Source organism: Salvia splendens, chromosome 4 (genome assembly GCF_004379255.2).
Source record: "Salvia splendens isolate huo1 chromosome 4, SspV2, whole genome shotgun sequence".
NCBI lineage: Eukaryota > Viridiplantae > Streptophyta > Magnoliopsida > Lamiales > Lamiaceae > Salvia > Salvia splendens.
In genome coordinates this window covers 4,076,676-4,103,463 of record NC_056035.1, presented here as the reverse complement: position 1 = coordinate 4,103,463, position 26,788 = coordinate 4,076,676, and the positions used below count along the sequence as shown (strand labels likewise).

At 37.4% G+C, this 26,788-nt stretch overlaps 2 protein-coding genes across 2 annotated transcripts; both read left to right on the top strand.

Annotated features, from left to right (window-relative positions):
• The first annotated feature begins 1,718 nt into the window (after positions 1-1,718).
• Positions 1,719-6,532, top strand: LOC121797973 (receptor-like protein 4). Its single transcript, XM_042196765.1, has 9 exons — positions 1,719-1,970; positions 2,124-3,203; positions 3,481-3,628; positions 4,161-4,232; positions 4,425-4,493; positions 4,768-4,836; positions 5,100-5,177; positions 5,734-5,942; positions 6,029-6,532. The coding sequence occupies exons 1-9, from the start codon at positions 1,904-1,906 to the stop codon at positions 6,133-6,135; spliced, it is 1,899 nt and encodes a 632-aa protein (XP_042052699.1). The 5' UTR covers positions 1,719-1,903; the 3' UTR covers positions 6,136-6,532.
• Positions 6,533-25,461: 18,929 nt separating this feature from the next.
• On the top strand, positions 25,462-26,788 carry LOC121801376 (AP2/ERF and B3 domain-containing transcription repressor RAV2-like). The gene has a single exon (XM_042200856.1). It carries the CDS (start codon positions 25,542-25,544, stop codon positions 26,556-26,558), a length of 1,017 nt encoding a protein of 338 aa, XP_042056790.1. The 5' UTR covers positions 25,462-25,541; the 3' UTR covers positions 26,559-26,788.

Here is a 26,788-nt window from a genome sequence, read left to right as displayed (position 1 = left end):
CAAACGTTGAGTTGAGACGGATGCCGGAGAGTGGACTGAATAGTAGCGGCGGCAGCGATACCGGTATTATAGCGCTTGCGACGGCTACCAACGAATAGGGCTTATTTGATTGTGTTGTGTTTGATTTTGTAGAAACTGAATTAGTACTATAAATTAAAATAATCACCGTTCTAATTCGAACGGATTGTCTCACAAATCACCTATCAATGGTATAGGTTTAAATTTTTAATATCAGTTCAATTTCATCTATTATCAAACTATAATAATTGTCAAACTAGTCATATGAAATTTTAGTTTATACTGCTAAACATAAATTTTAGTTTATACTACTACTAAACATAAAATATAATTACCAATATGAACTACTCCTATTAACAATTTCATTAATAATTAATTAGCTATACAAAGTATTAAAAAACTATTAGTTAATTTAATTTAATATTGATAAATTTATTTTTAAAAAAATCTTTTTCATAATATTTTTGTAACGTTGATAAGATCTGTAACGTTGATAAATTTAATATTGATAAATTTATTTCATTAAAATTCGTAACGTTGTACATGCACGACAGATCTTTTCTTCTACTTAAACCGTTAAACTTTGAATATTAATTGTCTGATTAATTACATCTGAAGTATGAACACAATCAAATCATTTCTTCTGCTTAAACCGTTAAACTACATATTGCATAGGCTATATTTACTGTAAATATATTACTAGTAATTTATAGAAGTTGACCCTTATCACAATACTCAATCATGGTAGCTTCAAACTTGGCATGGTCAGCACATTGTTCTAACAGTCGTTGAACTTTGTAACTAACGAAATTCGAAATTTAAGAATTCATTATGTATTTAATTTTGAAAATGCAACACGCACTACTATACCATGATATGGAGCATGCAACTTAGAATAAATATACTAACTATCTGATACAAAATCTATTAAAAATAGGCCACACATTTTACTAGTTTTCTTTTATTTTTTTATTTTACAAAATAAAATACTCGTAAATCCGTGTAGTCAGATATAGGATATTTAATTGCACAGTACAAGATTATCTAGACGGACCCCTACCCTACCCCTCCCACCCATTACTGCACAATGAAATTTCCAATCATTCAATCACGCATTGCGCGATACTCCTATAATAATTGGGCAACGTAATTCAAACAATGAATATATAAAGTTATAAAGTTAATATAACAAAAATAATGAAAATATTTTCCAACCACTAATTATTGATTCAACACTATATGGTCGTAACATGCGACTCCATAAATTAAATAAATAAATAAAGATATCAATGGCCAAACTCTTCATTTAAAGCCATTAATCTCTGCACACATCCCACAATCAGCCCCATTTGACCCAACCCTCTGTTTCTCTCTCTTCCTTTTCTATGATCTTTCATTATAAATTCATAACATCCCTCAACAATTTCCCCAAGACTAGATATTTTGTGAATTAATACATAAAAATACATAAGATCAAAGTTTATCACTTTTAAATTAGTATGTACATTCCCAAAAGGAGAAAAGCTATTGGGCCATTAGCCACATAATAAGTAGTACTACTAACTTAAGAGAAATATAATGATTATAAAGTACTACTGGAGTAGATTTAAGTTTTTACATTAACCTAATTTAAATACATACACTAACAATTTATAAATTCCCACTGGAAACAGAATATTTGAAGATCAAAATCTAAAATAGCTTCCATAAAACCAGTTTGCATCACTCCGTTTACTTTTACCTCTCACCTGCTCCTCCGCTAATTGCGCCACTCTCTCTCTCTCTCTCTCTCTCTCTCTCTCTCTCAACACAAACACACAATCCACACACAGTTCCCTCCTTATGTCCATACGACAAACATTATCAGACAACATAGTCACTTGCCATGTCCGCCCTCTCTCTATTCATCCTCCTTTCTCTCCTCACCTCCCTCTCCTCCTCCTACCCTTTCAGTAAGTCCAATACATTTCACTTCTTCTTTCAATATTTCTCTATCTCTTAACTAACTACTACTGTAATTCTCCAATTGCAACTCACATCAAACTTTAACTAACTAAACTAACTCAATTCTTGAATTTTATTTCCCCCTTCTCTCTCTCTCTTAGACTACAGCGTGCACATTGACTGCGGCGGACTCGTCAATTCCAGCGACGCCTTCCACACCGCCTGGCTCTCCGACCGCTTCTACTCCGGCGGCGCCACCTCTGTCGTCTCCGAGCCCCTCCTCTTCCTCCACCAGCAGGAGAAGACTCTCCGCTACTTCCCCATCTCTTCCGGCAAGAAGAATTGCTACTCCATCCCCACCCCCGCCCCCGAGGGCCGCTTCTTCTTCCGCACATTCAACGTCTACGACAACTTTGACGGCAAATCCCACTCCCCCTCCTTCGACGTCTCCGTCGAGGGCACTCTCGTCTTTTCCTGGAGATCCCCTTGGCCCGAATCCGTCTCCCGCTCCGGCGCCTACTCCGATCTCTTCTTCTACCACAACGATTCCGCCATCGACGTCTGCTTCTACAGCATCGCTACCGATCCGCCGGTTGTCGCCTCGCTCGAGCTCACCCAAATCGACCCGCAAGCTTACCCCTTTGATTATGCCAAGAATTCCACCAATTACATTCTCGTCAATTACGGTAGGTTTTCATCCGGGTCGGATCAATGGGGCCCCGGATTCAGCAACGACACCGATTTCTTCAGCCGTTCGTGGCAGTCCGATGCCGAGTTCCGGCAACCAGCCGTCTCCACTCCCAACGGGGCGGAAATTAAATCGATTTCCGCGACTAAGCCTATCGCGAAGGTCGAATTGAGCCCTAATTACTTCCCTGAGAAGCTTTACCAGACCGCGGTAGTTGCGCAGGGAGATGAGGGTGGGATTTTGGAGTACGAAATGCCGGTCGATGCGAAGCTTGATTACTTGCTGTGGTTCCATTTCGCTGAGATTGATGTGAGCGTGACCAAGGCGGGGCAGAGGGTGTTTGATGTGATTGTGAATGAGGAGAATGTTAGCAGAGTTGATGTGTTCGACAAAGTCGGTGCTTTTGCTGCTTATGATTTCAGCTACGTTGCCAAGAATTTGAGTAACACTGTTTTGACTGTGAGGTTGGTATCGGTTATGGGCGCGCCCATCATTTGTGGCCTTGAGAATTATGCAATCGTACCCGTTGATCTCAAGACTGTTCCTGATCAGGGTAAGTTGGCAGGAGCATGTTTTGATTTTTAGCTTTTTGTTTTCTTGGATTCTTTATGGATAGAAATGGATATCTTGCTTAGTTATGAAGGAAATGCTACATAAAATGAAGGGTACTTTTCATTTGACCATTGTTGTAAGGATTACTGCCTTTTGTGTTCTGTTCCTTTCAGTTAGTGTGTGAGAAAGCTGCTGTTGGTAATTGGGGCAAACAATAGGTTGAATTAATATATTGCAGAAAGTGATGGTTTTGATAATATGAGCCAACATTCGTGCAGTTACTGCTATGAAAGCATTGAAGGAATCACTGCGTGTGCCCGATAGAATGGGTTGGAACGGTGATCCATGTGCCCCCACTACATGGGATGCTTGGGAGGGCGTTACATGCCATTCGTTGAAAGACGAAGCCCTTGTGGTCTCACAAATGTAAGTGACTTTGACCGTTTTCACTTGTACCTGATGTATGTCAACTAAGGTGCCCTTCGGTTGCCATGATTAAATATCATATGATAATCCATCTAGGATTAAGTTGTGAGATTATATTAGTTGGAGGGGATTGACTATAACTAATTATCACATGATTATCCATCTAGGATTAAGTTATGATATTCAATATCATGAACCAAACACAATACATATTTAATCATGAGATATAATCTTGTAAACCGAAACAACCCCCAAGTCGATGATTGTTCAACCTAGTAACAGTCTCTAAGCTTGTAATCTTTTAAGCTTTGCATCTCTGTATTAACACTCGTCATGTCGACTACTGAGTTTATGGTGCTAGTTTATAGTTTATTTCTAAGTTTTTGTTCCACAACCCAGCCAGATAGAAGTTCCCAATGGCATGCTTAAGCTTCCATTTCTGTATGTTATATATCTCGATTAAAAAATTTCTAGAGGGTTTTCTACCTCATGTCACAACTTGATGGACTGTTTTCGTGTATCTTGTGTACAGAGATCTTGGAAGCCAAGGCTTGAAAGGCTATATAAGTGACAAAATTGGTCTATTGACGAATTTGGTAAGCCTGTAAGTATCTAATAGTTTTGCTATTCATCTTTTTATGCTTTTCTTTTTTTTTTAAACTATAGGATAAGCATGCTAATGGCATCGCTCAGATGCCCTAATAACTCTGATTATCGTTTCAACTTTTTTTCATGTACTTATAATTTTTTTTTCTGGATTGAATTTTTAATGTATTGAAATACTGTTTATGTGCAGGAACTTGAGTTCGAATTCGTTGGTAGGCGAGATACCCTCAGGGTTAGGTCAAAAGTCTCTTGTGAAGCTGTAAGATACACAATTTTCGTGCTGTTTTTGCTCTGTTTGGTATGATATGGTGTGGAATCATGAAGTCTCGAATATCACTTGGGCGTAAAAACTGACTGTTATACTCATTACATCTTAAGATACTTATCATTTTGCACTTCACAGAGTTATTTTAGCTAAAAATGGAGTTTATCTTATATACTAATGGATCTTGAAACTGGATAGACTGATGCTGCATGCTGTTTCATGTTGCCAGGCGCACTTTTTTCTTATAATATTGCTGCTTTTGATGCAGTGATTTATCGGATAACAAGTTTACTGGATATATACCAGATAGCCTAACTTCTGCCAGTCTGCTGCTCGTGTAAGTTATGAGCATATCATCGTTGTTTGAAACTGATTCTTGAATCTTCCAGTGCATTATAAACTGAGGGAATTGGATAAATCATGAGCTACATTTCTTAACTTTTCAAACAAAGAATTGCCCTCGATTCCCCTTAATACTCTCTTCTGTTCAAGAACAGAAAATTGAGAATCTGGCTTCCCCAACTTGAAGAACATTCAAGTTCATGCACTATTTGACAAACTTTTATTTTAATTTTAGTAAACTGCGTTGCTGTTACTCAGGTTACTGAATGATAACTTATTGGAAGGGCGGGTTCCTGAAGAACTTTATTCGATTGGGGTTCATGGTGGCGCTATAGAGTATGTCGTCGCTTCCTAATCTTTTGCATACGTTTCAGCTATTGCATACAGTGTATATTTTCTTGTGATGCTCTTGGATATTTTATTACGAAAGTCTATAAAAAGAAGTGTGATTTTAGTGTAGAATGGCTTGTTAGAGTTGATTTATTTTACATCAGCATCATCATACACTGTGATCTCTTGACTTTATGTTGCACCATGTAAACAAGAAATAATGTTAAATCAAATTCAATAACAATAACAATAACATTACAACCAATTCTTGTATACATACTTCATGCTCATCCTGTATAATGCAGGGTATGCTGTGTAGCATAATAGCATTAAGTTTGCTTGTATTAACTGAATAATCACCCTGTAATTTTGAAATCTGCTTAATTCATAATCTGAAAGCTTCACTCAAGATATGAGAAACAAGCCTCTTTAGTGAAGTTTTGTGCAGTTCTAGAAATCTGGTAGTACATAGGAATAATTATGCAGTTAAATTCGTGTGGCCGAATCACTTGTACATGAACGGATAATGTGCATAGATAAGGAACTTGTTGTCGTTTTGCAGTCTCTCTGCTAACAAAGGATTGTGCGGTGTGCCCTCACTTCCCGAATGTTCTCTGCTCTGGGGAAAGCACGGTCTCTCCACTGGGGGGAAAGTTGCAATAGGCATATCGTGTCTGGTAGTAGTTTCTGCTCTAGTATTCGGGATATACTACTGTGTTGTCTGGAGGCGACGCAATGACTATGACTTTGGTTTACCTCACGAGCTCACTTGTAAGTTCATTTGCTAGCATGTATACGCACATACTTGTGTTTTAACAACATAAGCTGTTGATGCAACTACACTTTGTCTGCTGCAGCTCTTGCTGCAAAGAGAAACCGATACCACCGGCAAAAATCGTTGATGGCTCTGGAAATGGAGAGTCAGCATGCTAAAGGGTTCATACCAACATACAATGTGAGTTGATGGGGATGTGCTATATACAGAGAGAAAGAGACACAGATATTTATAGGCGGAATTCTAGCTGGGTGGTGGTCGAAAAAATGGAGCCGCTGATTACTGGATGTGGACAGATTTGTTGCTGGAAGGCAGATTGTGTTAGAGATTTGATCGGAATTTGTCTATATTTGTGGAGAAATATTTGGATGAAGATAGCAGAGGTATATGCCAGTTTTTGCCCTTTAGTCGTCAGCATACGCTGTAATAGTAATACTATATTTGTTCAATGCGAATTAAAACAACAATCTATAGCAACCATGTGTTTCTTATGAGTTCGAAAGTTTGTCTTTTGTATACATATCATTTATTTATGTGTAGTTTGACGATATTTGATCATAGTCAATATTTTTTTTTTGTTTTGGCACAGATGCTACTGGACAAATAATTACCTAACACAAATAAATTTAATACATATTAGTTATAAAATTGGACACGAAAATATCCATAACCATCATGTTTCGTATATTCACTCAATCCAAGTTAATAAAGTGATTTTCATTGTTAAAATTTTATCTTAACGTGAATTGTGAAGAGAGATTGGGGTAATTCTTGTATATTGTATTTATCGGTAATTCTCCTTGATATAGGAGTGATACAAACTATTTTAGGTAGACAATATTCTATTCTAGTGTGTATCAATTACCAATTAATTACAAATCTTTCCAAATATATTATTTTTCCTTGTGTGGTGTTATTCTTGGTCTCCAAGCTTTGACACTCCCCCTCAAGCTGAGCAGTGGCATCTCCAATACTCAGCTTGCCCAATGCTTCTTTGAACGTCTTTAGACTGACTACTTTTGTAAGAATATCAGCAAGTTAATCTTCTGATCGAACATATGGAAGTTCTATCGCACCTCCCTCCAGCTTCTCTTTGATGAAATGACGGTCGACTTCCACGTGCTTCGTCCTATCATGTTGGACTGGATTTTCTGAAATACTGATGGCTGCTTTGTTGTCACAGAACAACTGACTCTTCTGACTTGGCGGAAACCCGATTTCTGTAAGCAACCTTCGCAACCACAAAATCTCAGTAATGCCACATGTGATTCCTCTAAACTCGGCTTAAGCGCTAGATAAGGCAACCATCTTTTGCTTTTTACCTCTCCATGTGACCAAATTCCCACCAACAAAGGTGAAGTATCCTCCAGTTGACCTTCGATCTATAGGATTGCTTGCCCAATCTGCATCAGTGTATCCATCGACTTCAAGATATGACTAGGTAGACGATTTAGTAGGTATACTGAAGTAGCTATGGCTTCTGGCCAAAAGGATTTTGGAACATGAGAGTCTAGAAGAAGTGCCCGCGTCATTTCTAAGATTTTTCTATTTTTACGTTTTGCTACCCCATTTTATTCCGGAGTATGGGGACATGTGGTTTGATGCACTAACCCTTTTTCGGTAAAAAACTGATGCATGCGAGAATTTACAAACTCCCCCCCATTATCGGATCTGAGTATTTGAATTTTCCTATTATACTGTGTGTGTACAAGAGCATAGAATTGAGTAAATTTGTCGAAAACTTCAGATTTTGATTTTAGAAAATAAACCCAAGTCATACACGTACAATCATCAATGAATAACAAAAAATACTTAAATCAATAACTACCCAAAACAGGGGCAGGACCCCAGACATCAGAGTGTATCAAAGAAAAAGGTTGTGTTCATACGAGAGTTATTAAGCTTATATGAGTGTCTGTGGCTCTTTGCCAGAAAACAAGTGTCGCAGTGAAAGGAAAATTGAGTACTAGAAAAATTAGGAAAAAACAAACGCAAATATCCTAGGGATGAGTGTCCTAACCGGCGATGCCAAATCCAACCCTGTAATGTAGTCGATCCGTGAGTCAGCATCGCAGTACCGTGTTGGGTCACCTTATCCACATAATACAGACCTTCTTGTTCAGTGCCATGGCCAACTGTCGAGCCCGTCTTGAGATCCTGTAAAACGCAGAAATTTGGCTGCATCAGTAGTTTGCACTATAACTCCTTAGTAACATGACTGACAGACAATAATTTATGTGCCAATGATGGGACATATAGACAGTTTGAAATCTTTAGTGTGGGAGAAATCCTGATAGTTCCTGCACCTTGAACTGGAATTCGATGTCCGTTTGCTGTCTCCACAAACTTCTTTCGAGGAGCAGATATGTTAGTAAAATCAGATATATCAAACGACATAGCATCAATAGCACCAAAATCAAATATCCAATCACTGTCTTTTTCTTGTGTTTCAGATGCACCAATAAGAGTTAGGGCCTGAAATTGATTTTTACACAATATTGGGTCAAAATCTAATTTCTGAGTTTCTGGTGTTTTTTTCATTTATGGCGGAATTGTGGGGCTGTTTTAGATAGAGAGTTTTCGAATGGGATCTTTTCTGCAATTTTTCAAATTCTGTGGGTATTTTTTTAGAGACAGACTATTGCTAGGGCGGAATTGTAATGGGTTTATGTTTTGGGGGCTGTTTTGCAATAAGACTAAAGGTGGGGCGCTTAATACCAAAATTCATACCTTCATCCTCCCAAGGCCTAGTCGACGGCGCATTCTCCCGAATACGAGCAGCTGACGCCCGTGCCGTCTCCTCTGATTTCTGATCGGCGTCGTCGGCGTGCTCCCGGACCTGCTCCGCGCCGGGGTTACCCGCTGGAAAGCGCGGTCAGCCACCACGATTGCTGCCCGCCCATGGTTCTGTTCGACGCTCTTGCTGCCCTCGATTTCTTCATATCATCCCACCAATCGGGATACCCAATAAGAAGAAAGCACCATTCCTTCGTGTGGTTCTGGCCGCCGCAGTGTGAGCACGTCAATTTATTTCTGTCCTCATCTTGGCGTTTGGTCCAGGGGCGATTGGTGGCGGGTGGTGGCTGGCCGGAACGGCCGCGGTCAACAGCAGAGAGACCGGTGCCAATTCCGGGATGCTGCGAGTGACTGCCTCCTCCGGTGCCCAGAATTTGGTCATTGTTCGACTCCCGATGAACTATCTCGTAAGCTATTCGTACGGTTGGTAATGGATCTCGTCTCATAATTTCCTTTTTAACAGCTTCGTATTTATCATCTAGCGCTGTGATAAATTGGTAGAGCCTCTGTTTCTGAACTATCCTGCTATACTTTTCGATTGCCGATGCGGCCTCTCCCTCCATGGGATTGGGTTCCCGTCGATCAATCGAGATCCACAATCCTTGTAGTTTTTGCCATAATGCTTCTAATGACATTCCTTCTTGCTTGATGGCACCAGTTTGTTTGTGCAGGTCATAGACCTGGAAAGGGTCCGCGCCGCTGCCATACGTGACGGCAAGGCCCTCCCATAGGTCATTCGTCGTTGCGTATTGCGACACTTCATTAACCAGATCAGCTTCAATGTTATTGATAATCCAGTTGAAGACGGTGTGGTCTCGCTGTTGCCACTTATGGTAGGATGGGTCTGATCGAGGGGGAGGTTTGGTTACTCCGTCAATATGGGACGTGAGTCCCTTCCCTCCGATCGCCCTCTCCATAAGGTTGGCCCAAATGGGATAATTCTCCCTATCCAATTTCGACTTGACGATGATTTCGCCTAAAGACTTGGGCTGATGAGTCTTGTCTGGTGGATTTGATTTGCTTGGTACAGATTCAAGGCTTTGTCTTAAGAACTCCGCAAATTGAGCGGCGAGTTCAGGGGTGATAACAGGGGTTCTTTGGCCTGATGCCTCAAGTTTTGGTGTTTCGGTGTCAGAATGGTTGGTTTCTGACATGGTTTTTGGGTTGTTTGCATTGGAAAGGTTTTATGGACGATGATGAGATTGCTCTGAGTCCTCACCCGCTCTGATAACATATTTGGGAAGATTTGTAATTAATTGGTAATTGATACACACTAGAATAGAATATTGTCTACCTAAAATAGTTTGTATCACTCCTATATCAAGGAGAATTACCGATGAATACAATATACAAGAATTACCCAATCTTTCTTTTAATATGGTATCAGAGTGGGTTGCCGACTGTAGGTCATATTTAACTGACCCAGCAGTATAACTGGGCTGAAAATTTGGGCCAGTGGTCCAACCGATCGAAAAAAATTGGGCCGATTGTCCAATCGATCATAAAAAAGTCCAACCCCTCCAAGATTCACCTTAAAGGGTTTGAGGGGGTGTTGGCAATTGAAACATAAAATGAATATAAAAATATCCCACATCGATATATACAAAGAGCTTAATCCACTATATAAGTCTCATGTGCCTCCCCTCCTATCACCAATTGATTTTACGATGAAACTCATGGATTTCTCTCTGTTACAAACTCAACTCAACAATGTCAAACACACCTAATGACCTAAAGAAAACACAGAAATCCAATAAAGAGAAAAGGACATTCTACTTTGTTGAAAGAGTGGGATGCGTTTTAGGCTAAAATAAAAATTAGGAGTACATTTAGTAATATTATATAAATTAAATAATAATATTATGAAAAAAAATGATTTAAGCTATAACCGTAGCCTTTTTCCATAGTTGGCGAAACTTTGATACTATGTGAAAAGTTCGTGAGATTTCATCTAAATTAAACTAAATATTATAGAAATAATTCATGGACTTATATGGTGATTTTACTTATCTTTTCTTTACATTGAAGTGAGATATTTTGTTATAGGAGTAGTTTTTATTTGTTCATTTGCCAATATAATGTTGCGTCGGTTTTGTCGATGTTCAAAATATCACCATTCTAAATGGAATCTGGTCACCAATTCTTGGCTTAGAACATTTTCATATTCATAACAAAAATAGCAAAATACAAAAGTATAAAGAAAAATGCAGTTCCATCACATGAAGAATTAAGTTCAGAAGTCGTTGATAATGAGATCCAAGTTGATGAAGAAATTTCAAATATCTTAATTAATTTGGTTAGAAGACAAGTAGAGTAACATAAGCGCGTGGTCCCATTCCCATATATCCTTATTAATTATTGCATGCTCCATTTTTCTGCTTCAATAATGTATGTTTATCTCAATTTCATGAACAATATCTGCATTGATGCAGCGTGTTGCGAATAAACGAATCGGGGCCCCACAATCACGACAAACACTACATATTTCACATATAATTCCAATTTACCCAATTACCTTATTTCCATTAACTAATTAAATTTTTCTATAGACGTATACATTCATCTCTTTCTTCCTCAAATGTGTTACTACTTTCTAGAAGAAATTGTGTGTTTATTTATCTTATCCATCCCTTTGTTACTACTACTAGTTTTTGCTATTTTTGGGTAATTTCTCGTCGTTGTCAATTGTTATCCCATTTGATGAAGATCTAAAACAACTGCGCCGCTTAGATTTACTGATTATTAAGTTTTATATGACAGAAAAAAAAATCTAGGTCAGAGCCTAAATTAGGTAAATTCAGGTATAATTGGAAATAAAGATATAAGGAAAAGAAAAGACAAATATCCTGTACCACGGAAGAGATATTTAATTTTATTTATGGTATTTCATCTGAGAATTTTTAGTAAAAATAAAATACATTTCAATAATAAAAATAACTAATGATCAACAATTTATTAAAGATATACTAATGCATCTATAATAATATTAGACCTAACTAATAACTAATAGTAAGATAAAATAATCCCCACATGGCCCATTGATAATCAACAAAATGGTTTCTGATTTTTGACTCAAAAAATTAGGCAGTATATGACATGTAAAAGAAAAACAAACAACTTCTGATGACTTTTAGATTTATTTTTGAAGGAAACAAAGACTTTATAGGTCATATTATAAAACACTAAATCTCTTGTATTACGAGCTTTAATTTATATTTATACTAATTCCAGGCTGCTATCATTTATCAATAAACTTACGCTTTATTTTGACTGGACTAATCAGAATTCAAATCAAATTTTAAAATGTGAAGCAATCTTAGCATGTGAGGTTTATTATTTAAGTACTAATTTGGTGGTCTACATGTAGTATTCTGTTGGTTAAGCAAGCACATAATTATATTTAATTAGTTGCTTGATTATGACAAATTATGTGAGTTTAAATGAGCCACGTCGGCGTTCACACTACCCCTGCATAAAATATTAATGTTTCGATTTAATCGTCCAATCACATGGCCACTTAAGATATCCAAAGCAAACCTAATGATGCAATTAGCCTAACAAAGTCACCCTCAATAATATAATAGTATATCTTTTCCTTTCTTAATTTATTTAGCATTGTAAAACGTCTACTAGTAGACTAATAACTAACTTAAATTGATAGATATATTTATTTAGATCTTAATTTTTTTAGATTAATAACTTTCGAGAACTAATGAAGAGATAAGAGTAGTATACGTTAGTCCACTCCTACAAAGTCTAAATCCAATTAAATTCATCTATTTGACTAGGTCGCCCTCCTCAATATTTAGACTTTTTTCATTTATCAAAAAATGTATGTTATAGTTCTTAGTTAGAATAAATTCATCTTATACATCTTAGTTAGAAAGAAATTTAAAGAACAGTTGGTTAATTAATTAACATATATGGTGTGTGAAAACTTTTAATTAGTTTTTCAAATTTGATGATAGCCTTTAAAATTGCTAATTTAGTTAATACTGCTATTTAAATTAGTACATTTTTACATGCTAATATACTATTTACTGTTTAAATTGTTTGCCGTATAAACAATCATTTTCCGAAGTATGGGAACACGATTTTTTTGAGGTATCAATTTTGATGATATTAAGGTGTGCTAGAATAATACTAGTACTAATAATTACTAAAACCTAACAACTTTCTTAAACTGATGTTGACTTTTATAACTTTAAAATTATAGGGTGGCATGTCGGCTACAATTGCCAGCTCTTTGTTTTTATATACCAGCACCACTATTATTATATGTATAGGAAAAAAAATCCTGGTTTATTTTGCTGCATTCTACCAAAAGTATTTTGATCAATAAATATTTTGGTTATGAAACAAATATTTAGAATTTTAACACCCTACCTTTTAAACAATAATTTAAACACAGTGAATTATCTAACAATAATTGCATTTATGGAGTGTATATAATTTCAATACTGTAGCAAAGTGCAATAATTAAGAGAAATACAGCATTAAAACATGACAATATAAAAACATTATTTGTAATTGCCTTTAAAAAAAAATCAAAATGTAACATCATATATATCCACCTACAAATTTATAGTAGTAATACTTTTATGTTGCAAAGAAGTTAGAAACAATGGTACTGCACATAATATAAAGGGATACATTATTCTTGAGAATACGAATATGCCCACATAAAGGAAATAAGAAATTGAGATAGTCTAGAAGGATGTATATTAGAAGAATAATGTTATGCGGCCACATTATGGCCAGCCATAAATTAATTAAATAACAAAAAAATTGATTTTTTTTCAAATTTTTTGTTTAATACTACTTGATTTTACTTTTATATCATCTTCATTATATGTTGCTCAACATGTTAGTGTTGCTCTTTTGTAGTTTTTGCTCAACTTATTACTACTGTCATTTCTTGATTGTTGCTCAACGTATACAATAATTCGTGATATTAATGTGTTTTACGTAATGGAATTCAAAGATAAGTATCAACTCACAAGTCCATTCACACACATATAAGTTTATATCGGTAATTCAAATTTTTTTATACATGTAAATGTACTAAATTAACTCTTTATGGCCGGCCACATGATGACCATTTAGCATCACTCATCTTAGAAATGGCAAGTTTTGAAAATTCAAACTAAAATAAACTTTTGAAGGGGCAGACAGTGGTTGGTTAGGCTATTATTTCAATTCACCGATCATCAGAAATTATAATTACGATGAGAGAGGAAGAAATCATATCTGACATAAGTTCTCAGCCAATGGGAAGAGTTATGTGGCACGCAGGGTTATATTAATATAAATAGTATAGTAGGAGTATGTCAATAGTGGTCCCATTTATTTAAAAAATATTTGGAAAATTTGCAAATAATATCATCCCCGTCAACAAAAGCGACTTGGCCGTGTTGCATACTTTTCCACTTGCTCACTCCATTCAATTACATTCCATCATTTTGTTTTCTTTAACAACTTTTTCTATTCAACCATATTTAAATTATGTACTATAATTTGCGTACATATAATCCAAAATTTGTATCAATGTAGAGACAGAGAGAGGGTGAATTTTTTTAGCATTGGCGTAATAAAAGGGGAAACAAAACAAGTAGTTGTGGAAATTAAATCGGTGCAGATTTCTTGCATGGTGGACTTGGATAATTAAATTAGCAATAAAATTTCCAAGTCTTCCTATCTGTGACAAGGAACCCATGTCTCAAATTCTTCGAGATAATGACATCGACAGCTATGCTCATTTGACAAATATCCACAAACAAAATTTCTGTGGAAAATTCCTTATTTATTTTTTGATGGAGTTATTATTTCTCTCAATTTTGAAAGATTATGGGCTGAATCACAAGCTTCCCTTAATTAGTCATAGAAAGACGATTTCATTATCAAAATGTCTGATAGTACTTGGTTAATGTGATTTATTATTATGTGGACTTTAGCCAAAAAAAAACACCCTAAAACTATTAATGTCTTAGACACGATTTTTTTCCAGCTTAATTACACCTTCCCAAATGATAATCTTTATCAATAATACTAATAATTAAACATGTACTATTGCTACATAGTTTATTAAGGGAGTCATAAATAACAAAAATGCCGCGGTTTTGACTAGACAAGGTTGTCTTCGTCCTAGTCAGCCATGTTAGTTAACTACTATACTATATTACTAGTATATATAGTACTATTGTGTTACGTGCTTTATTCCTCTCTTTTAATAATATCGTCACATGTCCTAACAATAAGATCTATATTAGGTATATATCAAGTTTCAACCCTAATATATGGAGTATGTAATAATAGGAAGAATAAATGGTATGCAAAAATATTCTATACTAGTACAATTTTACTTTATTAATTTTTAGGTGCAAAATATGCTCTAATTACACCCACTATTATAATTATTTATCAATATCCGATCAATTTGTGTAGTATTAATAAGTACACAGAAAAAAACAAAAGAAATGCATGGCTTTGATTTTTGTGTGATGGCGATGCAGAAACTAGTGGCAAGAAAATGTTAAATAAATAGCAATTTGCTCTTTAAGAAAGCGTGGTACGCTGAAAACATTTAATTTTTTTTTTGTTCTATTCTCCTTTTTTCGAAACAACCAAATTCCCAATCATAAAATTGAGAACCACTAACAAACAATTGCACTAGAGAAATACAGTACGACGGAAACTTCATATCTATATACATATAGATATCTGAAAAGTGGGAAATTTACTTGGAAGACATTATAAATAATTAATTTAATTATGATGACAAGATCATAAAAAGCTACAGATAGATAATATCCAAATTTGCATATGACGTCATCTAGTTAGTCATGCACAAAAACCATTAACCAAAAATATGACTTTTTTCATTTCATTTCATTTTTCTTTTTATTTTTGCGGGAGCAGTTGTTTAAATTGTCACATTATCATGAGATAATATTTAATATTATATGTCTACCAATCAAGTCTTAAGAAACAAGAGAATGGAACTATTTTATGCAAGCCAAAAGAAAAGGAAATTAGAAAAGTTCAAAGATTCCCATCATAAACGTGCCAACATTGAGATATTTAATTGGAGAGGAGTTTATAAAGTCGCGTTTGTCGGTCAGATTGAGGTGGCATTCCCATCTATGGTCACATACTCACGTATCAATGTCATCCGCAATGCGGTCACTTAACCGTCCCTTAAATTACTATTCATGAGCCACACTATACTATTTTACTCCATCTCTTAATTAAGGGACGGAACCTGCAACCCTTCGTCCCATAAAATTACTATTCATTCAATTTCATTTTTTATTTTTATTTCCAACCAAATTCAATTAAAAAAAACACACTTCATTAAAAATAAAATAACAACATAAAATAAAAATACAACTTAAAACTCAAAAAAAAAAACACTTAATTAAAATCCTAAAAAATAAAAATGACATAATCTAAAATACAATTTTAAAGAAAATAAAAAAACTACTCCGCCGACGAATCATCCCCCGAAGGCGGTGGAGGTGCGCTGAAGCCGTGAGGAGGCGGAATGCCAAGTTGTGCTGCCATAAACGCAATTCCGTTAAGAAAGGTTTGGTATTGGGGAGGCGTCATGCGGGAAGTGTCCGCCGTTGTGGTGGTCATGTACATGGACATAAGGGAGTTCAAGGGTCCCCCCCGAGCCCGAGCCCGCCTGGCTTGATTCGGCTTGGCCCCTCCTCCCTCTAGCCGCCTTCACCGCATTTCTCCCTTGCGGCCGACGGCGCCCACGGGAGGACCCCCCGGCATCGTCTGCCGGGGCCACAACCTCCTGCGAGGCAAACTCTTGTGGGACGCTGCCCGAACCGCCCTCACTAGACGAGTATTGGCCACCCGCCGTGTGCTTCGTGCGCTTCGAGGTCGAGCCCGAGCTGGACCGAACACCGCCGACCCACCTTTCCTCGTCTTTGACGACCTCCCAAACATCGACATATTTGAATTATTTGCCGGTGTCGTCGAAGTAGACGCTCAAAGCCGACCTCAGAATGTCGGCTCCCGTGGCTCCGCTTTAGTAATGAGCCGCTTCATTCTTGTGGATGGCGCAGAATCTTTTGACCTCTCTGTCGACTCGGTCAAAGTGAGCGCGGAGCATCTTATATGTGCGGCGACGGGACCCCTTCGGCTTAATCTCGTGGTAGGCCTCGGTGACCTTTTCCCAGAAGCACTTCCGGGATTGTTGATTCCCGACGATGGGATCGTACGAGAGGCTGATCTAGGCGTTGTACACCACCAGCGTTTCTTTGGGGCCGTACGGATGTCGGCCTAGATCCTCCTCCTCCTTGTCCGCCTCCGCCCTGGAGCTTCCACCGCCTGGGTCTCCTCCCCCGCCTTGGACTCCTCCACCGCCTCAGCCTTCTTCCGGAGTGGGATCAACGGAATAATCCTCCCGAATCTGTGATAATCCCTGCGAATACCTCGGGGCGAAGGAACGGGCGTATGCATCCACATCAAAATGGGGTGGTTGGTACCCCCGGTGTCGACGAACCCTGGATGCCCGGCGTCGACGAACCGGAACCACCACCGAGGACATTGTACATGCCCCCAGTCGCCGAACGCGTTGATGTCGAACCCGCCAGAGCCGCCACAGCCAGAGTTTCCGTCGCCGGACATTTTGTGATGAGCGGTTAGATGAAAATTGAAGAGGAAATGGAGATGATTTGGGAAGAATAGATGTGTATTTGTGTGTGAAATAAGGATGAATTAGGAGTATTTATAGAGTAAAAAAAATAAAAAAATAAAAAAAACGGTAATATAACACTAATATTACCTTTTTCATTTTTAATTTTTTTATTTAATTCGAATTTTTTAAAAAATGAATTATTGAGTCAGCGTGACGGTGCCTACTTGCGGGCCGGTGAGTGGGCGTCACGCATGGCGCCGGAGCGCGCTACGTCGCCTCGGCGCGTGGCGAGACGTCTCGCCATTCATCACGGCGGGATGGAACGCGGAACGGGCTGGGGACGAGATGGGGCGCTGCAACGCGTCACGCCGCCGTCTCGTCCCTTCGTGACGGAATACGGGCCACCTGCGTGACGCGTTGCGGGTGGCCTAAGTCATCTCCCACTGAAAACGATAACTAATTAATAAACTTGAATCAGCCCAAATGAGAGAGAATATTTTTTGGTTATGGAAATGTATTAATATATGATTAATTTATCTGTAGTTTGAATTGTTAGTTTGTAACAAAAATTAAGCTTTTAAATATTACAAAAGTTTTAAAAAACGTAAGTTAAAAATTTATTAAGATACTAAAGTGTGCATTGAGATTATATGCTTATAATTATAATATTGGAGTAATATCATATGGATATACAACATATATGGATAAATGTAGGCCTTTATATGGCTAATGTGTAAGATGGCATATATACAATCAAACTAGTATGTTTACTGATTTGAATGAATTTGTTTACCAGTACTATTTTTAGAAGTCAAAGTTTTGGTTTACAAATGAATGTTTTTGTATGGTCAGTTTTATGTTAATAGTATTACTACTAATTAGGAATGTGAAACGATAAGATTGCCCTTCTACAATAGAGAAGATTTGCATTACTATTGATAATAATCGTGACAAGCATATAAACAATCCTAAAACCAAAATATACCCGTAAAACTAGACTGGAAAATATTAAGGTATTATCCTAATTTTTAATTCCTAACTAGTACTATTTATACCAACCATATTGACAGAACCTTAAATTTGAGATGAGCAAAGTGATGATGATACCAAGAAGGCAATTCAAATAATAATCACCTTTCTTATCCTCTGCAAAATGTTAAAATTAATAGTATAGGATAAATTTTTATTACGATTACTAATGTCCCACTTTGTTGTTATTATAAGGTCAGGTGACGTGTATGCAGGGAGATGAATAACTGCCCAACAATTATTTAAATGCCTTTGGCAACTAGGTGTGATGATTCCTAAGCCATCATTAAAAAAACATAGGCCACATTATACTCAAATTCCCATTAGGCTACCGCTATTGCTATATACCAACCGATGAATATCTACTATGAGAGGGAAATTAGTTAAGTTGAATCTTTTATGGGGTAATAAATAAGTCTCTAACTATTGAAGTCACATTATGTGGTGATGAATACGATTAGCTAAGTTGAATCTTTTATGGAGTAATAAGAATAAAAAACAGCAGCTAGCATCTAATTCAGAAATGCAAATGCATACTAATAGAGAAAGAAAACAACAAAGCAAACAAAAAAAACTTAGACAAATAGGAGCATGCATTACTTCAATGAAAAAAAAAACAGATTCAAGCAACAAAGTCATCAGTTGAAGACTCCATTGGGAATTTGGGATGGTGAAATTCAGACATCAAAGGCGTTAAATTTTTATTTTATTTTTCTCAAACTCACAATTCAATTCAAATCAAATCCTTGGAAAATGGATTTATTCCGAATATCCGAAAACGATCAAACAAAGAAAAGTTTAACATTATTTAATCCAATCAATATCTTCAAGGTACGGACGAACGAAGATTGATCAAAATTTCAAAGTGACCAAAAACAACGCATCCACACATGTCAGATTTAATTTGAAACAGTTCGCATATGAAAAGACGAGTATGGTCATATGATCTCGTTGTTGCAACGTAAACGTCTTACCTGAACGAGGGGCAATTCAGGAAATACGAATAGAGATAGAGAGTGACAGCCCACATGTTCACGCCTTCCCACCTGCGAGAAGAGCTACTAACATCGACAGGCTATCCGTATGACTAATGCACAATTATCGTACGATTTTTCCCTATTTTTCTCTAATTCCATTTCAATGTGGACCATTTTCATTTTTTATTTTAATTTTCTTTTTCTAATTTGTACTCTACTAGCTCACATGGCATCATATGACCCTTGTATAATCATCATAATTTTATAAATTGTTACAAAATTTTCCACTTTGATGATATTAGGGAAGCTTCTAAATTATTCTATCATCCACATGTAACACCGAACCTAATTTATGCGAGACCATTGATCAAACGTCACTATCAATTCACCAAAAATATTTCCCATTATCTTTTATTGGCTTTGTTATGGTATTTGAGATTGACATTATCTAATTTCAGGGCCTTTTAATCGTATAATTGTTGATTTATTTATCAATAAAAATTTTCAAATGAACCGATTAATTAGTATCATGTTGTATTAAAACGTAAGTATGTTATGTTTTTAATTCGATAAAATTTGAGGATTTTTTTTATTTTAGAGTTTTTTAAAATTTTACATGCTTTAAAGTGTATGTTTGGTATGACAGATAATTCATCTATGGATACAATTTATGAACAAAAATGACATTTTTTATTCATAATCATCCCTGGATGAGTTATTTACCCTACCAAACATTTGATCTATCAATTTCGAATCTATTTCACGGTTGAATCTATTTCAGACATTTTTTGTAATTTTATTAATTCTATATTAAAAAGTAGACTAATATTTATCAATTTTATCTTCAATCTATAGTAATTTTATTAGTTCTATCTTAAATTCGAAGGTTATCAGTTTTATGTTTTCTTGTATCAATTCTATCTCAATTTTTTCAACTCACAAATTTTATTCCCATTTTTATCCAACTGGCATCAATTTAATTAATTATTTTCAAGTAATTATTTATAAAAGAATAAATTAAAATTTAATATTCTCATATACTCCATAATTTAAATTTAAAGAAATAATACTATGTCCTGTCATAATTCCAAATTTCGGTAATAAAAATCATTTCAAGTTGAAAAGATTTGACAGAATTAGTAAATAAAAATAAGTATAGTACATACTACCAATATAAAACTCACTCTATACTCGTTTGCTAATGGGATACTCGGTCTCGTCGATAATCACAACCAATAATCTTGTTTTTTTATCTATCTAAAAGTTTTGAAATTTTCAGTTTTGGTAAGTTTACTTCTTTAATTAGTCACTCATTTTTCATTAGTAATCATTTAACTATTTATATATTTTTTATTTAATTAGTTTTATATTAAAATTTGTATCGTCCATTTCTTAAAATTAGTAATAGTGGATATAGTGGATATATCTATAAAGCATTATAATTTTAAAACAATATTTCAATGTAAAAGGTGGTCGCATTGTGCAATATCTAAAGTGCATTTATAGCAATGCCAAATTAATATCATTATTCTAAATTAGTTGAATTTTTGACTATATATTATTGTGGAGGTTGCTCCATGATGGGGGCAAAGAAAAACTCAAATTATTGAATGCTAATAAATCTTTAAATTGGCTTATTACAGCTGGCAAACCAAGTGGGCCCATTAGAAGATAGGACTACTATCCGTACATAAATCCAATAGTCATAATATTGTTAATCTTTCAATTCATCCACAGTATAGAGAAGAAATGTTTAGTTAGAAATTTTCTACTAAATCAATCACTCACCAAAAACATGAAACATAAATTTATGGATTTAAATTAAATTTTAGAGACAATAGTGGAAAGTAATTCGATGTCAGATAGTAATATCGACGTGGATGGAAGAGTTTTGGTGATCCATGCCTCAATACAGTGGCCCATGCACTCCCCCATCCTATAGTGGGAGATTGTTACTTCAATTTCTCACTTTTTTTACATGAATAATTTTCAATCTTATCTGATGCTGATACTTCATCTAAATCTGCTCATTTATTTGTTGTCTGCTTTTATTGCACCCAATACTGCTCCAGATAAACATGCCCCCACATCCACACTCTCTCTCTTGCTACTCTTTTCCCAGTTCTTCATGGGAAAAATATTTTAATTTTTTTATTTAGCCCATTTCTAATAAATTTTGTATATGGGTCATGCATTATTGTTATATGTATAAAAGCGCATGCAGTGTGTAAAAGTCATTACAAATATGTAAATGCCCGCAGTGATCTATGTATGCAACAAAAGTGATTCCATTTTACATTTATAATAGTAACATATAATCAAATGTTCTAATAAACTAGTTTGAACTACAATAATATATAGCTCTATTAACATATTGACACATAAAATGATAAAAATGGTGATGAGAATGGGAGGATAAGAGTTTGGGCAATAAAAAAAATGTCAATTTGTTATGTATATAGGCATAGAATGGGATGGCCATGTTGATAGTCAGCTGGCTCAGGGGGGATGAACTTACTCATACACGGTCCACACTCATGTGAATCCCATCAACCTCTCTGCCCCACAACACCCACATACTTTACTATACATTTTTCTATTATTATTATTTATTCATTAAATAAACTTTTGTTTTTCTTTTATATAATAGTAAACCTGTATGGCTGTACTTCATTGCATTACGTTACAAATACATAAACAAGTTACAATTTCGTTTTTCTAGATTAAAATAACAGTTCTAAACATGTTATAAATAGGGTACCCACCTACCCATCATGAATCTTCCTATTCCTTACTATCTTAAGGGTTGACCCACATTACCCACATCTAAAATTTCTTCGCCCTTTTTTCTATTTTAAAAAAAATTAATCTTAAATTATACTCCACTTTTATCATACGGTAATTTTTAATCCAAATTTACAAATACCAAAAATTTTGACTAATACATAAAGCTGATTTGACAACACTGCATTGTTTGTGATACATACTCAAACTTTAAGATAATATTTGATGTGTTAATACCAAATCAACATAATTTAATACTAAGAGCATCCACATCGGCGAGCACGGAGCCGCTGTCCACCGCTGGTACGGCGCTGCTTGATGCATCGAGCACGTCCGTGCCAACGAGCAGGCGACGTGGCGCATTCTGATTGGCCAATAGCATATCCATTGGAAAAGCATTTTTTAAAAAATCGAAAATAATACCAAAAAAAAAAATTCACAATCCCCAAAAAAATGGTCGTTTTTTGCCAGCTTTTCTGTATTTTTTTGAATTTTTTTTATTTTTTCCCCAAAATCATCTATAAATACACACATTCATCATCCATTTTTCACATCAAATCATCTCTCATTCATATTTTTCATACAACTTATCTACACCTTCATCTCTCACTCAAAACCTCAAATGGATTTCACCCATCTCATTGCGGAAGCGGAGCGCGAAGAACAAGAATACTACGAACAACATCGTGCCGCTTATTAAGCATATGTCGCAGCGAATCCCCCCGCCCCTCCTCCTCAACCAACTAGATCAACTCGCCGCTACATCCATCGTGACCGGGAGGGAGCCCACGAAAGGCTCGTTGCCGACTATTTTTCCGAACAGCCGCTGTTTCTGGAAGATTACTTTAGGCACCGTTTTCGCATGTCAAAGCGCTTGTTCATGCATATTGTCAACACATTGTCCGCCCGTGTTGAATACTTCCAAACAAGTTCAGATGCAGCCGGTCAGCAAAGTCTCTCGGCGTTGCAGAAGTGTACGTGTGCCATCCGACAACTCGCTACTGGGCAAACGGCTGACCTCTTCGACGAGTATTTGCATGTCGGTGAGTCCACTGGAATCCTTTGTCTTAAAATTTTTTGCGAGGGCGTTCGTTCAGCTATCGGTGATGAATTCCTTCGGGCACCCACCACCGATGATTGCCAACTGTTGCTTCATCTTCACAAAACAGTCCATGGCTTTCCCGGTATGCTTGGCAGCATTGACTGCATGCATTGGAGTTGGAAGAATTGGCCAACTGTTTGGAGGGGGCAACACTTAAGCGGTCACAAAGGCGGCGGCCCAACACTTATCCTTGAAGTGGTCGCCGACTATCGCCTATGAATTTCGGTGTTGCCGGATCCAACTACGACTTGAACGTGCTCTATTCTTCATCCCTCTTCAATGATGTGTTGAATGGTGTAGCACCGGCGATCGACTTCACCGTCAACGGAAATGTATACCACATGGGTTACTATCTCGCCGATGGTATCTACCCAAGGTGGTTGACTTTCGTGAAGACGCTCAGCAACCCGCAAGACCCGAGACGGGTTCTTTTTGCGCAGTGTCAAGAGTCCAAGCAGAAAGACGTCGAAAGAGCCTTTGGGGTCCTTCAAGCCCGATTCAACATTGTGAAGGCCCCTTCTCGGCTGTGGTACGTGAAAAATATCGCTGACATCATGTAAACGTGTATTATCTTACACAACATGATTATAGCCGACGAAGGACCGAGGTCGGCTAACTTTTACGACGAGGATGGAACCGGAAGCTCAAGCGCGAGGTCTCCCCCACGCTGAGGTGTGCATACGATGGTGGGTGAGAGGATCGAAACAAGTCACACAATGCATGATACCCTAACCCACGTTGAGCTACAAGAAGACCTAATCAAACACATGTGGGCGAAATTCGGCCACGAGTAGTGAGTTTTTTAATTTTATGAATTTAATTATGTAATTTTAATTTTTAGGAGTTTAATTATGTAATTTTTAATTTTTAGGATTTTAATTATGTACTCCCTCCGTCCAGTAATAAGAGTCCCGTTTTTCCATTTTGGGACGTCCGGGAATAGGAGTCCCGGTTCTACTTACCATATTTGGACAATCTAATTACCCTACTTATTCACTTCAATTTCAAAAATGCGATTAAAAAACCCCAAATTGATTCCCTAATTTCCACCCCAACCCCCATTCTCTACCCTCATTTGCGAGAATTCCCATTCTCTCTCTTTCTCACTCTCCCATTCTCTCTCGGGAAGCCTAATCCCTCGCCGCCTCCATCGCCTCCACCGCGCCGCGGCCATCGCCTCCTTATCTTCTGTTGCCTGCACCACGCTGTCTCTACCACGCCACCTCCACCGTCTCCTTATCACCCACCGCCTCCACCGCGCCGCCTCCACCATCCCATATCAAACCCGAATCGGTCGTCTCCTTCTCTCTCTGAAAGGGAATACAGTCCAAAACATTGTCCATTATCTCTCTCTCTCAGCGAACCCTAATCCTCTTTCTCTTCTTGAAATTAATTGTTGTGTTAAGTGTAAATTGTGTAATTAGAGTTTTTCGACTAGTTGTGTGTCTGATTTGGACTATGGTCCAAAACATTGTTGTATTGGAGTATTAAGTTCATAAAATTTCGATTCACATCGGGTTTGAATTAAAGTTTGGATTTTGCAGTGTGTATTGACTTGAGCTGGTTCTGTTCTTGGTGTTTAAATCTTCATATTGTGATTGTGACTGCAATTAGCGTGGTTTGTTTACTTTAAATCTTTGATGGTTGGATATATAATTTGAAATAAAAAATAGTGATAAAAAAACTAAAATCAGAAAATTATAAATTAAACATTTTAAGTGGACTCAAAATTCCACTATTATACACCATTTATTACACACTCCAATGCTTTCTTAAAACCCGTGCCTTTTAGAAATGGGACTGCTATTGCTGGACGGAGGGAGTAATTTTTAATATATTTTTTAATATTATTTCGGGTATTTTTAATGCATTTTAATTTTATAGAAATGTTTTTATTTAAATTGAATAATGGAATGGTGGGACCCTTGTGCTCGTCCTTATGAAAGTGCACGGATGTGGGTGTTGTGCTCTTGCCTAAGAGCAGGTAGAAAAAGTGGGGCCGGGCCCATATCCGTGCTCGTTGGCAAGAGCATGAATGTGGATGCTCTAAGCACTTTTAAAAAATGAAATGTAGTGGTGTTTTTTGAAACATATGCAAGTATACAAAAAATATTGATTTCCACAAACGTAAAACCTTGGGCTACTCCTCTATATATACTAGATAGTCGCTCATCTCAATAACTCATTTCATTTCTTATCATAAACCATATTTCGCCCCTCTCTCTCTCTAGAATTGTTCCACTTAACCGGAAAAATGGACGTAAGCAGCATAGATGAAAGCACAACTAGTGAATCCATTTCGATGACCCCGCCAGCGACGGAGACGAATCCTCCGGCGGAGAAGCTCTGCCGCGTGGGAAGCGGCGCGAGCGTGATCATCGACGCGGCTGAGAACGGCGTGGAGGCGGAGTCGCGGAAGCTCCCGTCGTCGAGGTTCAAGGGCGTGGTGCCGCAGCCAAACGGGCGGTGGGGCGCCCAAATCTACGAGAAGCACCAGCGCGTGTGGCTCGGCACCTTCAACGAGGAGGAGGAAGCCGCCCGAGCCTACGACACCGCCGCCCAGCGCTTCCGCGGCCGCGACGCCGTCACCAACTTCAAGCCCTTATCCGAGCGCCACCACGACGACGGCGGCATCGAGGCCACCTTCCTCAACTCCCACTCCAAAGCCGAGATCGTCGACATGCTGCGCAAGCACACCTACGCCGACGAGCTCGACCAGAGCCGCCGCCACTTCGGCGACAGGAGGGGCCGCAGCGGCCCCTCCTGCTCGCGCGCGGATAAAGCTCCCGAGCAGCTCTTCGAGAAGGCCGTGACGCCCAGCGATGTAGGGAAGCTGAACCGCCTCGTTATCCCCAAACAGCACGCGGAGAAGCATTTCCCATTGCAGAGCGGGAACAGCTCCAAGGGAGTATTGCTCAACTTCGAAGATTCTGGCGGTAGTGTTTGGAGATTTCGGTATTCTTATTGGAACAGCAGCCAGAGCTACGTGCTCACCAAGGGCTGGAGCCGTTTCGTCAAGGAGAAGAATTTGCAGGCCGGCGACATTGTCACTTTCAGTCGATCCACCGGCCCGGATAAGCAGCTTTACATAGATTTTAAGGCCAGGAATAGCGACGCCCCGGCCCAGGATAAGCCCACGGTAGTGAGGCTGTTTGGTGTGAACATATCGGGCGGCGGCGATGAGAGCTGCGGTGGGAAGAGGATGATGGAGATGGAGATATTCGGATTGAAAAATGCTAACAAGAAACAAAGGATTATTGATGCTTTGTGACATCTGATTTCAAGATTTACTATTTTTTAGTAGTTAATTTCTAGGTATTTTGTTGTTTGATTTTTGTAATCACTATTGTAGATTGATAATTATGTTGGTGCAAGTGGCAGGGAAAAAATGTTTGTAAATGTACAGTAGTCAGACACGAGAAAAAAGGACTGGTAGATGAAGAGAACTTAGGTGGATATGAAATTTTAAATTTTAGTAGAGTATAATATTAGTATGAAAGA

Excerpts from the sequence above, each read along its gene's own strand:
- LOC121801376 (XM_042200856.1), top strand. The coding sequence starts at position 25,542 with ATGGACGTAAGCAGCATAGATGAAAGCACAACTAGTGAATCCATTTCG.
- LOC121797973 (XM_042196765.1), top strand. The coding sequence starts at position 1,904 with ATGTCCGCCCTCTCTCTATTCATCCTCCTTTCTCTCCTCACCTCCCTC. Across the intron at positions 5,178-5,733 it reads GTTCATGGTGGCGCTATAGA|TCTCTCTGCTAACAAAGGAT; the intron begins GTATGTCGTCGC and ends GTCGTTTTGCAG. Across the intron at positions 5,943-6,028 it reads TTTACCTCACGAGCTCACTT|CTCTTGCTGCAAAGAGAAAC; the intron begins GTAAGTTCATTT and ends TGTCTGCTGCAG.